At 34.6% G+C, this 16,256-nt stretch overlaps 2 protein-coding genes and 1 non-coding gene across 4 annotated transcripts; all 3 read left to right on the top strand.

Moving 5' to 3' along the window:
• Window positions 1-2,137: 2,137 nt before the first annotated feature.
• LOC108211289 (protein ASPARTIC PROTEASE IN GUARD CELL 1) lies at window positions 2,138-3,801 on the top strand. Its single transcript, XM_017382848.2, has one exon. It carries the CDS (start codon window positions 2,138-2,140, stop codon window positions 3,575-3,577), a length of 1,440 nt encoding a protein of 479 aa, XP_017238337.1. The 3' UTR covers window positions 3,578-3,801.
• Window positions 3,802-6,776: 2,975 nt separating this feature from the next.
• LOC108213652 (uncharacterized) lies at window positions 6,777-7,555 on the top strand. The gene is made up of 2 exons (XR_010290626.1): window positions 6,777-7,190; window positions 7,273-7,555. It is a non-coding gene; the product is annotated as an uncharacterized LOC108213652 (transcript).
• A 4,793-nt stretch (window positions 7,556-12,348) lies between these two features.
• Window positions 12,349-14,489, top strand: LOC108211195 (ethylene-responsive transcription factor ERF118). Of its 2 annotated transcripts, XM_017382724.2 has the most exons (3): window positions 12,352-12,485; window positions 12,563-12,698; window positions 12,961-14,489. In XM_017382724.2, exon 3 carries the CDS (start codon window positions 13,112-13,114, stop codon window positions 14,183-14,185), a length of 1,074 nt encoding a protein of 357 aa, XP_017238213.1. In that variant the 5' UTR covers window positions 12,352-12,485; window positions 12,563-12,698; window positions 12,961-13,111; the 3' UTR covers window positions 14,186-14,489. The 2 variants fall into 2 exon arrangements, with proteins under 2 accessions (XP_063945388.1, XP_017238213.1); XM_064089318.1 differs by having other exon boundaries at window positions 12,349-12,698.
• Window positions 14,490-16,256: the final 1,767 nt, after the last annotated feature.

Here is a 16,256-nt window from a genome sequence, read left to right as displayed (position 1 = left end):
ATAAATATTGAAACTCATTAACCACTTACATAAATATCTTTTTATCTATATCAATTTCATATCTATTATATAATTTATTTGTAAATCATTTGTATAATCTATTTAGCAGTTTCGTAAATGTGTAGTTTGGTCATATAATAATTCATTCTATTACCCGTGCCTCGCACAAGTTATTATTGATAGTTTTTCGTATCTTTTTCTCTTTTCATTATTTTTTTTATAATTAAATAGAATTACACATTCACACACCGGTCTGAAATAATATCACTCTGTCAAATTCTTCTTTTCTTCTATAACAAAAAAAAATAATCATATATCAAGATAAAAATGAGAATCTTAATACCTAAATTTTTTCTAACCCGATTTATCTTGAAAACAAATTTTCTAGAATTCCATATTTAAAATATACTTTCCCTACCACCCAAATATTTATATTTGAATGTGGTACGAAGATGAAGAAAATATATAAAATAAGACTGAAAAAGTAAGAAAAATGGGTATAGTGATGAGACTGATTAATATTTAATATATAAAATAAGTATAATAGAGAAAAGTGGTGGAGGTATATGATTTTTATATTATAAAAATTTACTATACCTAGTATATCTTGAAATGTAAAGAATTTGATAAGATCGACATAAATGGGGTATAATTTTGAAGTGGATTATCCTGTCTTCTACGGGGATTTTGAATTGGGCTTTTGCTCACCCGTGTATAGGGGTGGCAATTTCGGGTAACGGGTCGTGTTCGTGTCAGCAATCAGGTCGATTTCGGGTCAACCTAAAATCACTTAAAATTGAATAAAACCAAAAATTGAAGTTATTACAAATGAAATTCTAGTTTCGGGTCATTTCGGGTCCATTTCGGGTCTGTCGGGTGATTTTCGGGTCACTTTCGGGTTTCCATCTCAGTAAATCGGGTTTCGGGTTGGGTCGGGTTCGTGTCGGGTTTCGGGTCGTGTCTGATATTGCCACCCCTACCCGTGTATGCGTTCACGAATCAAAACAAGTGTTATGTATTCCAGAAAAAAATATGGATGACTAGCACTATTCTTATAACAAATTATGATTAAAATAAAATTAGGCATCTAGCCGAAAATGAAGGTAGATTATGTATTCATTGGTAAATTACTAAAAAATTTATAAAATGTAACACTTTTAAGAGCCGTAGTGTTGAATGTGATCGTAAAGATCTTGGTTTACGTATACCGAACAAATGGGTCCTATGATAGTTGGAATTATTTGACTCGTTAAACACACAAATTCCTCAAAGGGAAAGAAAAAAGTTTTCACTATATCAAATTATTAAATATAAATTCCACATTTTTTTTTGGAGACCCGGAGACCATCTATGTTCTGCAGTTAAAATATTTCATAAAAACATTGCAAAACGTATAGTTTTGCAAATCATGTTCTACGAAATCATTATTTCACTTAAAATCTTGAATATCATATAAGTTTTACATGTGGAACATTACAAAATGTTTTGTTCTATGAAATATGTTTAGTTTGCAGAACATTTGTTCAATTTGCAGAACATACATTATCAACTTATTAAACATAGATGATCTTCAACAATTTTAATGAATACATGATATTTGTAGAACATATTTTACAAAATAATGTATTTTATAGTGTTTTGATTGCAGAACATACGTGGTCTTCGAAGTCTCTGATGAAATAGCGGTCTCCACAGAACTTTACTCTAAATATTTATTATTTTTTTTCCTTGTTGTTGGTGTACATACTGGTGTATCAAAATAGAATAGAATTCGTTTGACAATCATTTGACAATCTTTCCCTCTCCATATATAAGCGGGTTAATTATCAATTACATCACATTTTACATTAGAAAATATCAAATGGATAATTCGAAAAATTTTAATCTCAGTTGACTAACTAAAATCATAAAAAAAAATATCAAATAGATATTTCTAATATTTTTTCAAAAATAAATTTTATTTTTCATTGAACTCAATGAAAAATAAAATTTACTTCTCGAAAAGATACTAGAAATATTCATTTGATATTTTTTATGATTTTAATGATTCAAATTAGATCAAAAATTTCCGAAAGTAACTTACCTGATAATTAATCCTATAAAAACGCAACAATATTCAAACAAATAAACCAGAAAAATGGCCTTCATTTTTTCCGTGTATATCATTTTGCTCCTCAACACTCCCTCCATTTTCTCAATTAAAACTACCACTTTTGATGTGTCATCTTCACTTCATCAAACCCAAACCCTCTTCTCCAACTCACAAAACTCACTTCCTGACTCGTTAATAACTCGGTCCGATTCAACTCACTCTCTCCAAACCAACCTATCACATCTCATCCTCCCCCTCCACTCACATCTCTCCCTCTACAAACCCACCCACAAAAACTATACCCAGCTCACCCTCTCCCGACTCGCTCATGACTCGGTCCGAGTCAACTCGCTCACCTCCGAACTCAACCATGACTCGGGCCGAGTCAACTCGTCCAACTCGCTCACAGCTCAGAAAAATCTTCAAACCCCCGTCACCGCCGGAACCCGGCAAGGAAGCGGCGAGTACTTCACACGCATCGGTATCGGAACCCCGGCAAAAGAATACTACATGGTCATCGATACCGGCAGTGACGTCATCTGGATCCAGTGTGAGCCATGCACAAACTGTTACCAACAATCCGACCCGATATTCAATCCAATTGACTCATCAACTTACGAAACTGTTTCATGCAACTCGCCGCAATGCAACTCACTGGACCTACCGTCATGCACACTCTTAACTGCCACGTGTCTCTACCAGGTTGATTACGGCGACGGCTCAACAACAGTTGGCAATTTAGCCACCGAAACGGTGACGTTCGGCCGTTCCGGCACCGTTCCCAATGTCGCTATAGGGTGCGGTCACGAGAACCACGGTTTATTCTCCGGCGCCGCCGGGCTGATCGGACTCGGCGGCGCCGCATTGTCGCTACCGTCACAGATAAACGCGAAAACCATATCCTATTGTTTAGTCAACCGTGACTCGGTTGACTCGTCGACACTCGAGTTCAACTCGGCGTCCCCCAGTGACTCGGTGACAGCTCCGTTGCTGAAGAATCATAAATTACCGACGTATTTTTATATCGGAATGACGGGAATCATCGTGGGAGACGAGGAAGTGGCGATACCGAAGGGTTGTTTCGAGATAGATAGGTTGGGGCGCGGTGGAATCATACTCGACTCGGGGACCGCGGTGACTCGGCTCACGACTCAGGTTTATGACTCGGTTCGTGACTCGTTTGCGAAAGCGGCGAGTCAGTTGCCGAGTTCGAGCGGGTTTGATATATTCGACACGTGTTATGATTTGGGGAAGCTGAAGAAAGTTGAAGTCCCGACGGTGTCGTTTGTGTTTACGGGAGGAAAGACGTTGTGGTTAAAAACGAGTAATTATTTGGTGCCGGTTGACGGGAAGGGTAAGTATTGTTTTGCGTTTGCGGCGACGCCGAGATCGTTGTCGATAATTGGGAATATTCAGCAGCAGGGGATTCGGGTTAGCTATGATATTGCCAACTCTTTGGTTTCTTTTTCGCCGGATAGTTGTTAGTAGTTACAGAGGAACATAATATGGTTCAGAAATGGGACTAAAATGATTTGCATGGACTTGTGAGGACTCGACTGCTAGATATTTTTCTGCAAGTGTAGAGGTCACTCTTGTATTTTACTTTGGCATAGAATGTTTTGTATGGAGTGGAGAGTATATGTTTTGTATGTTTACGAAGAATTATGTTATTATCTACCGTAGAAGGCGAATCAGTTTTACAATAATTTTCAATCTTGTACGGTTCCGGTCCACTTTGGTTAAGTAATCGATTCTCATGAAGATGATTTTATTAAGTAATCAATTTTCCTAGAACATGAAGATAATGAAGATGAGAACTTATAAGAATTGATGTGAACCAATTTAAACTTTTTTGTGCAGTATATAATGTAGTGAAAGTAAGCCAAGAATCAAGGGCTTACTTAATTTATATTTTGTTAAAAGATAATAATTGGGGGTTTTAATAAACTAATGATTAATTAAGAATTAAACTAAGCAATTTTATTTGTAAACAAGTAGAGAAACATGGCGGAAAGTATGAAAATCCACCACTAAACCCATGAAACAACTCTAAATTTCATTGGTATGTTCTGAAAATTACTTACAGAAAGCTTGCTATGGCCGCATAGAAACAAGTTCCCCCATGACCGCATAAAAAGATTAAAACGAATTACACACTAACACAATTAATCTCATGACCGCATAGAAAGATTAATTGACTTTGCAAAGATGACCACATACCCTAGTTAATTCAAGTATCTTAACAAGCATTGACGCGTATATAAGTACAATCAAAACATACTTTCAAGAATCAAAAATATTGCATAACTTTCATAAGATTTAGGGTTTCAAAACAGCCTTCCAACAATAGAGGTTTAGCCAATCATAATCATAGTAAAACACGTAAGAATCATAAAAAGAATAGAATACGGTAGAAAGTGCCGATCCTTTCTCTTCTTCTCCGTGGCTCTCCTCAATAGCACGTATGTAAAATTCTCTCCTAAAACCTAATACAAAAGTGTTTTTTTATTCTCCTAGGATTATACAAGGAAAATCTGAAACTGAATAGGTTTCCGAAATCAAAATTCATAGTTGACTTTTTTATCTGTTCCTAGGCTGTTTCAGCAGGCTTTTGACATCTGGACCCATCTAGAATGATATAGTAAATTACTCACCCAAATCCGACTTCTAGAACTCAAGATATGGCCAAACAATATTCCTTATGCAATTAGTCAACAAATTCGAATTTTCTTCTAATTTGCTCCAAATCATTTCCAATTTAGAATTACTTGCTCCCTGCAATAAAATATTAAAATCTAATTAATATATGTCCAATTAAATGCAAAATATAGCTAATATAAGAATAATTATCATCTAAAATATATATAAATATATACCCTATCAAGAATCATATCATATATTAACATTCCTCCTCACCAGAAGTTCATTTTTTTGGGTCGAGCGTGGATCACAAGCATCCATCTTTTTGACCAGAACCTTATCAAAATGCAGTTGCTGCCCGCTTCAAGCCATCTTCTGGTGTGGCACTCAGAATATAGGTTGCATGTGTATTTAGGAATGGGAATTATGTGCTTAAAGATCTTCAACTTGCAGTATAGGACTGCAAAAAGATTTATTTTACTAGTTCATATTATTCTGGCTCCATTGCAGTATCAAGATTGATTATCAGGACTTGTTCTACTGGACATTAATCCTAGAACTTCAGTATTCATTTCTGTCAAAGAAAGCCAATGATGTCCCGTCTGGAAGAACACAATTCCAAATGTCTTAGCACAATGTATGCTCTCGAGTTCTCATATATGTATATCAAAGTTGGACATGACCCCCTTGGCTCCTACTTGCTAAGTTTTGATGACTCGGACAATTCACCTTTATAATTTTCTATGTTTTCTTTTTCTTTAAACTTGATTTCGAGTGTTACTGAAGTAGCTACATACAACAAAGGCACAATAAATCTCAAGTACAAGGGATTTATTGAATCACAAGATTACCGGAAGAACCTGATGAGTCTAATACTGGTGTCTTCGAATTCAACCTTACTGAAGAGGCGCCTAATCTGGAGTAGTTGGACCTCCAACTGAATCTAATTCCTCAGAGAACTTCGAAGGTTTGACAAAGAGAACAACAATTGACGAAGAACATTCCTAAATTACATCATAGTTTTATGCTGAAATTACTTTCAGGATTACTGTTAGTTTTATATGCATCTGAAATAAATTGTTCCAGCAAGTAGTCCTTGTATACCTCTTTATAAACTGGCTAACATGTGAAGAACAATACGGCAACAATTTTCTTTTTTAGTTTGAGTTATATGTCCCTTTACACATGAATAATACATATCAAGTTACTTATATGAGCCAGACCTCACTAATCCCCCGGCTCAGGCACCATAGTGCCTCACTAATAACGGATAGAAGGAAGGACTTGATAAAAATTGAGTCGATGTAAATTTTGTATGATGAGATTTGGATAGAAAATATGTATACCAACAATGGAACATTCTTTCACAGAGTAGAGTGTTTGAGTTATAGTTAAGGGTAACAGGAATGCAATGGTGAAATTAATGAAATTACTAAACATTCAACTAATATAGTTCAAATTTCATTCCATTCCCTCCGTTTTCATGCACTCCAACTAAACACAACATAAACTACCAAAATCGCAGCACCTGGTAAAAGATTCATATCCTAAAACTATGATCAAGGGAGTGGCAAAATTAAAAGCACTAATGAAGAACAATTAGTATGACTATGAACATAAACAATGCAAAAATGATTAGTGAATATTAATCCTAATTAATCAGTCAATTAAATTCTTCTCTTCTCATCTTATTTCTAAAACAGCAAAGACATATGACCTGCCCAAAGCTCCACTATCACAATCTGAAATGTTATTGTCAAGATATATCACAAAGGGATTCCGATAAAAATGCAGATAGCTAGAAATAAGCTAGAGTCCAGAATTTGTTAACCAACAGGCATATAGTTCATACGAATTTCGTGTAATCATAATTTCTGCATTCTGTTTCGATGAGGGAGAGGTTTAACACGGATTTGCCAATTACACCCATAACTAACCCATGAGTCAAGTTAGTATCTAATACGAAATCATACTTCATATAACCAACAAGTACGCAATTCATGCTTCATAGTCCTATATAAGACACACAAGCTTTATAGTCAGTACCAGATTGAAGTTATACATATTAACTTACATTCGGCAAAGATGAGGGGGATCAATATTACTAGCTTTATAATGATCATGATGGCTGTAATGGTCATCTTAGTGTCTCCTAGCCACGCAAAAGATCAATATTTGAATTTCGACATTACATGCTTCATGAAATGTGCTTCTGGTTGTCTGCAAAATCCAACCTTACAGTGTTTCACCAAGTGTCTAACTTCTTGCATAGCACCCTCTCCGTCGCCCTCACCCTCACCCTCTCCGATGCCTCCAATGCCACCTAAACCACCGATGCCGCCTCAACCACCAGCAACACCCCCAACCTCCCCTGTTTCATTACCTATGGCTTCACTAGCAGAGTTGAAGTCTTGCAATTTCGAATGTGCAGCCCGAGAGTGTGCCAGTACCGAAACAGGTTAGACTCAATTGCCACATTATGTACAAGTTCATGAAACTATCTGCAATTTATTTGTTTTTGTTTGTTACTTGATTGGCAGAAATGGAGACACTAAATTGCATGGAGAGGTGCTTTAATCTTTCTTGTGACGATAATTAAACTGCTATAATTTCTACCAGAACTACAGGCCGGCCATGTCACACAATAAATTGAACTATATCTCAAAATCTGAGAAGAGTTATTCTCAAAATTATATATCATGTCATATATGTTTCTCTTTGTTTCTGTTTCTAATTATACATAGTTGTTCGTGAATGTTGTATCATGTTCTTTGTAACTTCTGTTTAAAGCTCAGGAACAAATTTACGAGTAGAAGATTACTACGTGTGGGTAACTATATTATAATTAGTTTAAACTGTTCCGCGGATGTTGGCCCAGTGGCACTATTTAGCAGCAAAGGGTTTTTATCATCATTTTTTAAAAAAATGACTCCGATTGTCACTTAAAAATGCAACTTCATATTTTGTTAACAAAAACGCAACTTAAATGTGTTTTTTGTTGAAAACGCAACTTCAAATCGTGTTTTCAACTGAAAATGCAACTCCAATTCGTGTTTTGAGCTCAATACACAATTTAAGTTTGTCTTTTCCTCACAAAAATAAAAAAACAATTTCAAGTCGTGTTTTGAGGTGACCGTTGGGACCATTTTTCCGGAAGATAGACATTGAAACCCATTTGACTTAAAATAGTGATTTTTCCAACTTTTCCTCCCGCTAAGATCATAGTAGTGAAAGCTATTGAGCCTTCTTAAATCCAAAAATTATCTTAAACAGGTTGCAATTATTAAACTCTCTTTTCCAATATTCTAAAAGTCGACGATTAATTAGGATTAATCGTTGTTTGTACGGAAAACCTCTTGATTAATTGTTAATCGGATAAAAAATCGTTTCTAAAATAAATTGGTGAAAATATGTCAAAATCGATAAAATTGGTCAAAAGTCGGCAAAAAATCGGTAAATCATAAAAAATTTAATTTCTATTTTTTATTAAAATTTATCACTTTACATTTTATAAAAAATTAAAAAATAATTAAAATTAAAAATACCAAAATTATTTAGTTCGGTTATAAAATCAAATTTAATTCAGTTCGGAAATAACCGAAATTTAAATTTCAGTTCGGTTATAAAATCGAATTTAATTCAGTTCGGATTCGGTAAAATTTTTTAATGAATTTCGATCTTGATTAACCGGAAAATGTTTCGGTTAACCGAATGCACACCTTTGTATATATATACCGGGCATTGTTCAAAAAAGAAACCCATATAGAGAATTGCTCAAAGAAGAACACCCTTAAAAGAAAAACAAATAAGAACACTTTAGAATCGCGTATAGAATCTCATTTAAAACTTGAATTAAATTATAATTTTAAGTGTATTAACATTTTATTATGAATAATAATAGTAAGTATCGTATAATTGCAATAACTTTATGAAATGTGGTATATGTGATAAATACTCATAAAAATATTATAAATTAATAATTTTTAATATATTAAAATTTTTAATTTATGTTTACCCGTTTAAAATTTAACTATATTTTGGGCTAATATCTAATTTTTATTATTACATTCAAAATTTCATGATATTTTAAAAAAATTAAGTAATTTATAATTTATATAATCATTCAATATCTGTATAAATAAGTGGATCCTGTATCAAATATATCAATTGTGTATATTTTTATACTTTAATCTGAATATGATATGTTGTTAAGAAATAAGAATTTCTTTTGTATCAGTTATATATTATTTATATAGAAGGGATTAAATTTATTTTATTTTATTATAAAATTACATGCATAACAAAATTATTAAGTTATTATACTTAAATTCAAATGAATAATTCAGAATATTATATATTATCTACAAAAAGTGTATCAAAAATATTTTAAATTAAAAAATTATATGTTAAACCATATAAAAAAATCAGAGATGTAAAAGGTAATTTGTGCAACAATTCAATTTTTAATGCCAACCTCTGTGTGATTCCAATGAGTAGTTAAAACATCGTGTTCATAAATTTTATGGGTTTAATGCGATCTATTTATTTAAATTTTATCAATTATTATATAATTGTTTTTATTGAAATTATATTTTAAATTAATTAAATGTATTTTAATAATTGGCTAATTTGGCTAAATTTATTGCACCAAATTAAAACTTATTTTAAGTTTTTGTATTTATTTGATATTTGTCTGAATCAAATATTTAGAGTGTGTGTAATATTTCAATTTTTTGAAAATAAACACTGGTTCTTATAAGTATTTCATATATTTATGAAAATATGTGAGTATATTTAAGTGGTGGTGGAGATGGTATAAGGATAGAAACTGTTGGTGGTGGAAGGTGATCAGAGAAAAGTATAATCTCCTTCCTCACCTAGGTTTAAAAGCTTGTGCAAACACGAGTGATATCTCTTTTTTCATGAGAGCTACATGTTTTGTACAGCAGGAATTATGGTGGAGCTCTTATTTCGGGTATTTACATGACAAGTTGGATATGATAAACTGGTTTATTTCTGGGAGGATACTTGGTGTTTAGAGAAGCCTCTTGCAGTCTTATTCCCTAGGATGTTTAGGCTATCTCAGTTCCCAAACCACACAGTAGAGGAGGTTTTTAATTAGCAGCTGGAAAAATCTTGGGGCCTGTATTTGGTAGAGATCATTGAGGGATTGGGAGCAAGAACAGTTGGCCGAGATATTCTCTATTATAAAACAGGTCTCATTGGGAGAAAGGAGGGATGCCATTAAGTGGTCTGCTAATCCTCTAGCCTACACTTCAAAGCAAGGGTATAATATTATAATGGGGTTAGATGCTTCTAGCATTAATCAATGGAGGAAAATCTGGAGCTTTAAGGTGCCTCCAAAAATCTCAATATTTCTATGGAAATATTTTCATAACATTCTTCCTTTGAAAAAATTGTTAAATGAAAGAATTCCCTCAAGTATGAAAAGGATCTGAACTCAGAGTAACTTGGTCAACTTCATTCATAAATTTGCTTTGGACTATTTGGTTGGCAAGAAACGAGAAAATATATGGGAACACAAAGTGGGAGGAGGATCAACTGATATGGCTAGTTAAAGTCAGAGCTTTCAAGTGGATGTCAGCAGTAAACAAAAATTATATTGGGTTGGAATGTTATGGAAAGTTAATCCAAGAGGAGCTTTCCTTCTTTTCAATAAAAACTACAAGAGAATGGATTATATTTGGTGCAACTCCACTTTTATAGGCTTTTCAGATGGAGCTTGGAAATTGAAATCTGATGGAAGTATAAGTTGTGGAATTGGAGGATGTATAACAGACTTAAAAGGCAACTTGCTTTTTATCTTCTTTGGACAAGGTCATGCTAGAAGCCCACTGGAGGCTAAGATGGAAGCTCTTTTATTTCTTTTCTTAAAAATCAAAGAAAATTCTCAGCTGAGTCGAATTTATACTATATGCACAGACTCTAAATTGTTAGAGGAAATATTCATTAAAGGCAGCGATGGATATAGTGAGGAAGAGATGCTGGAGTTCAATTCTGATTGGGAGGAGCTAGTAAAAGACAAGAAATTTAAGGTCCAGTTCATTTTTGGGGAGTACTTAACTGGAGCAGATCGCTTGGCAAAAGATGGTGGGCTGAGAAATAAAATGTTCCAGGCCTAGTGTTAAAATTGATATGGGCCTGATTTTAAGTTGTGGTTTTAAGCCTGATGAGAGTTAAAAGCCTTTGATGACTCGGAAAATCACATTGTTTTTCAGCCAAATTAGCAATGCTGCAGGGGTGGCGTGTGAAAGAATGTGTAAGATTGTATCGGGACTCTTAAATTTGGGTAGCGGGGAGTGTGGTTAGGAGAGGCTATAGCCTTGGGCAGTTCAACTATATCATTACTCTAGGGCAACTCAAACGCCATGCATTCAGTCTATATAACTCAGCTATTCACTATTTATTCATGCATATTTTCTCATAAACTCTCTTCTACACAAAACTTCTCGTCTTCTATTCTCTCTAAGCATCATGCAGAAGTATTAGGTCTTTCCTGCCAAGGGTTATGTTAAGGTGAATGTCCATGCACTCACTCTATCAGAACCCTACCCTAACGGCAATGACTCGGACATAGGGATTATGGTCAGAGACCACGAAGTCACCATCATCGTCATGGTCTCTGGAACAATAAGGAACTTAACTGAGAGGGCCAATGAGCTCTGAGCTCTTTTGGTGGGGCTCAAGATGACTTTTGTGGAGAATGAGGACAAGGTGGAGTTGGAACCTGATAACCATGCAGCCATTAAGGAATAGGATGAATGGATGTGGTACTACGAACCTAACCACGAGAATGTCATCCAGCAGCTCAACCAGAGGAAGAGCGATCCCAATCTCTCTCTTGTGGTTCGCCCTGTGGAAATATCTCAGAATGCCTTGGTTCGTTACCTCGTTGAGATGGGTTCTCTTCAGAGGACTAGGTTGGAGTTGTGGATGCTCGACATGGGACTGGGTACGGGCAGCGACAATGCTCATGGAAGGGGTAGGTCAGCAGGTGATGGGAGGCCGAGTGAAGCTGTTCATCTGCTGCGGTTCTTTTGCAGGCCCACTCAATCTGATTGGTGGGTTTTAATTAGTAGTTTATTTTTACAATTTGGAGGTTTGTTTTTACAGTATTTTACGCTGATTAATGAAATTGCTTCCCTTTTTTGGTAAAGAAAAATAAAAATTATACAATTTTTTAATTTTGTAATGACGAGAATCAGTATTTATTTTTTATTAATTAGACAATTTTTTTTTACATATTTTTAGGGAAATACGCGACTTATTTTTTGAAAGTAAAAATATAAAGTTTAGATATATTTATTTAATTATATAATACATACTATTAAATATAATTATGAAAAAGTTTTCAACCAAAATAATATAACTATTAAATATTAGTAATATATAGTTGATTAATACATAGTTACACATTCTAAAAATAAAAACAAAATCAAGTGTAATTTGGTTTGAATATGATTTGTTTCATTGTTGGCGAATACCGGTCCAAGTAGTATTTAAGTAAATACTTGGTGCCCAAGTATAGGAACGTAGTAGGACCAGAGAGTGCACGCGAGGAGTCTTTTAATATAAGTAGCCAACAAAACGGCATCGAACAGTTTTAGTGAAAGGTGAAGAACAAAGTCCGTGTGATATGTACTTATAGTACTAAGCAGTCAAGTGAGACAAAAGTGGAGAGTGAAATAAGCAATTAAACGCTTACCAAGATTCAAACACAAAACCCATTAAAGTAAGTCTTGTAATTGTTGATTTTGATTACCAAATTGATTTTGATTGGGTTTTGTTGTTTCCTTGTGGGTTTTGCAGTTTGTTTGAGTTTCCATCTCTGCATCCCTCTATATTTCTTTTCCAAAGATTGCATGTCTTCCAACAAGCTCTGTCGCTATTCTCACACAATCATACCACAAACTCATTCTGTTTGGTTCATTCTTTTGTCAAAAAGGTACCTTCTTTCCCCCTTTTCTTTATCTTTTTGTTTATACGAAGCTCTGTTTATTGTGTGATGATTTTTCCATCTGGGTGTTTTTTGGTTTTTAATTTTCTAGGGTTTTTGATCATATATGGGGTTTTGTACTGTACGAGTCTTGATTTTGTGTTTTGATTTTAATGGGTTTTTTTTATGTGATCATATACATGTTTGTAATTCTTTGTGATCTGGGGTTTTTTTTGTATTTTGTTTTATGGGGTTTTTGTTTTTTATGCAGGGGTTGTTTCGGAGTGGATTACTTTGGGTTCTTTTCTATAAAACGTTTTTGGTTAATGTTTTAGGATTCTGTATGATTCTTGACTAAGAATCTTTAAGTTTTGGTTTTTGATTTTGGTGATATTGTGTTCTTTGAGTTTCTGAGGTGGGAAATGGCGGGGCCTCGGAGGAAGGTCTTGGGTTTAAATAAGATAATTGAGAAGGAAAAGATGTTGAGAAAGAAGAAGGAATGTAAGGACGATGGTAAGGTAGTGATGAGAAGAGTTCGGATTTTTTACAATGATCCTGATGCCACTGATTCTAGTAGCGATGATGATGATGATGATGATGATGATGATGATATTGCTGGTGGTGGTTGTGATAGTGTTAATGAATTTGGGAAGAGGGTGAAACGTGTTGTGAGGGAAGTTTATATTCCGATGTATGATTCAAGTGAGAAATGTCGATCATCAGCTAAGGTTCGGGGAAAGGATTGTAAGGTTGAGGATGACGAGAATAAGACAACAAACGAAAAAAGGTTTACAGGAGTTCGGAGAAGAAAATGGGGAACATATGCTGCAGAAATTCGGGATCCTATTCAGAAGAAAAGATTATGGCTTGGTACTTTTCCAACAGAAGAGGAAGCGTATGAAGTTTATAGGGCGAAAAAGGTTGAGCTCGAGAAGAGGATTATGTTGAATAAAAACAATTTGAGTGCTGCTAGCGCATGTGCTTCAGAAGATACTACCGGATTATATTCTCTTCCATCACCCTCCTCAGTTCTTGATGTGTCGAATCCATTGCAAACTGCTAATATTTCTGGTGATGTTGTTAAAGAAACTGCTGGTACATCACTGCAGATAGTTGATAGAGTTCAAGAATCGACTAAAGAATCAATGCGTCTGATGAGAAAACTTGTTCTGAGAGATGAGTTGCCCATCAATGAATTTGAGGTAGATCCAGTATTATCACCATTTCCTGATCACAGCTGCGATATGGATTCTCGTGATGGCTTCAGAGAACCTACGGTGAAAGAGATATTTGATATTCCATTTGCTTCATTACCGATATCTGACAACTTAAAGTGCAGTTTTGGGGAAAATATGCTGGATCATGTGCACATTTTGGGTGACAAATTTATTCAAACAGAGGAGCCTGTTTATTATCCAGATGATCAGAAGCTGGAATTGCCGCTCGACCCTGAGTTGGGCAAAGAAGAATTTGATTGGCTAAATGGTAACTTATAAGTAATATTTGGAGCATCAACCTGTTAATTTAAAGGCATTTTTGGCATTGTAGCCATAGAGTCGTTAAAAGCATTAGCATGTCGCATCTGTAAGGAAGCCAAGAGAGTTGCAGGAGTTTTCTTTGTAGTTTTATGCCTCTCGTCATGTGACAGTAGTAGGGAAGGGAAATCAGCTAGATGATCTCATATGATGAGTACTTACATAATCAAGAAGACATACTATTTTTGTATTGTCATTTAATCTGGTTGTTTTGTGTAAATAATTTTTGTGAAATATATTGAATGTTGAATTGGCGTCATATTCAGTTGTGTTGTCATTACCAGTTGTTTTCTTAATTAGTTTAATTTATAGATATGAATAAATATTCCTGCAATACCTTAGTGAATAATATCTGTGGTAGACTGGTTGTAGATTACCCAGTCATGTTCTTTTGCAGAGGCCAGTTCTGTATAGTTCATTTGTTAACGGTTGAGACATCTTTTTATCTATTTGCGTTTTTTCTATTTGTGCTCTGTTTGTGTTTTTTCTATTTGTGCTCTGTTTGTGTCTTTTCTATCTGTGCTCTGTTTTGCTCATCATGTATAACTGATTCTTCCATTATTGAGTGCAGATAAGTCTGTTTCATAATCCTTTTATTATCATGAAGAACTCATAAAGATGTTAGAAAGGTAAAAAGGATATCCACAATTGTGACGTTACAAAATTATTGAGATTCATCAAGATAACTTATTCTGTTGGCACCTCTTTCTCTATATTTGGTTTTGTTTGGTCCTCTTTTATCTCACCTTGGAAGATTCATTGCTTTGTTCTGATTCCCCGATTTCCCTCCAAACTATTCCAAGTCCATTCCCAGATTTATTCTCTTTTCCAGAACTTGCTTGAAGAGAAACAGACCAGAACTTCTGTCGACAAAAGGTACATCATCTGCCTGTTGTTTAATTGACATAAATCCGTTCCTCATGCTCATCCTAGCAAGAGCCCTGAACTTTTCAATAGAGCTCGAGCCGAGCTTGGCAGTGTTCGACTCGGCTCGGCTCGACCTTGAGGTATCATGATGCAATGAATTCATAGTGTGTTTTTTATGTTTAGAGTGTCGAACAGTTCTTACTTGGAAGTCCTATTCTTCTCAAAGTTTAGATGGTTAAGGTGTAAAGAACTTTAACAGTCGATGGTTAAGGTTCCAAGAGCTTTAATAGGGGCAAGGTTCTCTGTACCCCCGACTCGAGGGCATACCAAAATAAATTCATCTTCAGTGAGGGGTTTGATCACACATCACACAGTTTGCTATTTTGCTTTGCAAACAAAGAGCTATTTCGATATCAAAATTTTGTAATTGTGTTCTATAGATAAACAAACTTTTTTCATATGAGGTTAGTTTGAAACAATGCGGGTGTTTCGGAGTGCAACTTCTGAGCTTAAAAGCCCAGAAGCCCACTTCCTCTTCTTTTCCATCCTTTTGTTTTGGCAAGTGATGTGAAGCGTTAAAAAAAAAGTAAAGAAGTCCATAAAAGAAGTTACGAAACAGGGTTTTCCTTGGACTCTCCTTAAACTTCCTTCGCTTAAACTTCTTTCAGCCATCAGCCTATCACTTCCTCCTAGGGGTGTGCATGGTGCGGTTTCGGACATTAATCGTTACCAAACCAATGAATGCGGTTCGGTTCGGTTAATCATCATTAACTGTAACCGCACCAACTAAAACGGTTTTTCGGTTGCGGTTAACCATTAGTCGGTTTTGGTTTTTTTTCGGTTTTTCCACTATTATTTGCTACTCTTGTGCATAATGATTTTTTAAAAAAAATATAAAATTTTCATAAACATGTACAATATGTTCGGTTACTATTTACTATTATTTCTATATGAGGATATAGGAAACATTACATACTTTCATCTAAAAAACCTTAATACACAATAAAAACTAAAACATACATATTTTGACAAGAAATTAGATGATGTCAAGTCAATAAAAATTACCAAAATCAACTAATCATGAAACTCAAATAAATTTTTTTCAAAAAGTACATAAATAAAAAAAGTAAAATAGGTTTCATAATAAAATTTGATCAGCAGATTA

The sequence above is a fragment of the Daucus carota genome, chromosome 3 (genome assembly GCF_001625215.2).
Source record: "Daucus carota subsp. sativus chromosome 3, DH1 v3.0, whole genome shotgun sequence".
NCBI classification, from domain to species: Eukaryota; Viridiplantae; Streptophyta; class Magnoliopsida; order Apiales; family Apiaceae; genus Daucus; species Daucus carota.
The sequence above is the reverse complement of the archived record's forward strand: the minus strand, read 5'-3'. Positions and strand labels throughout refer to the sequence as shown.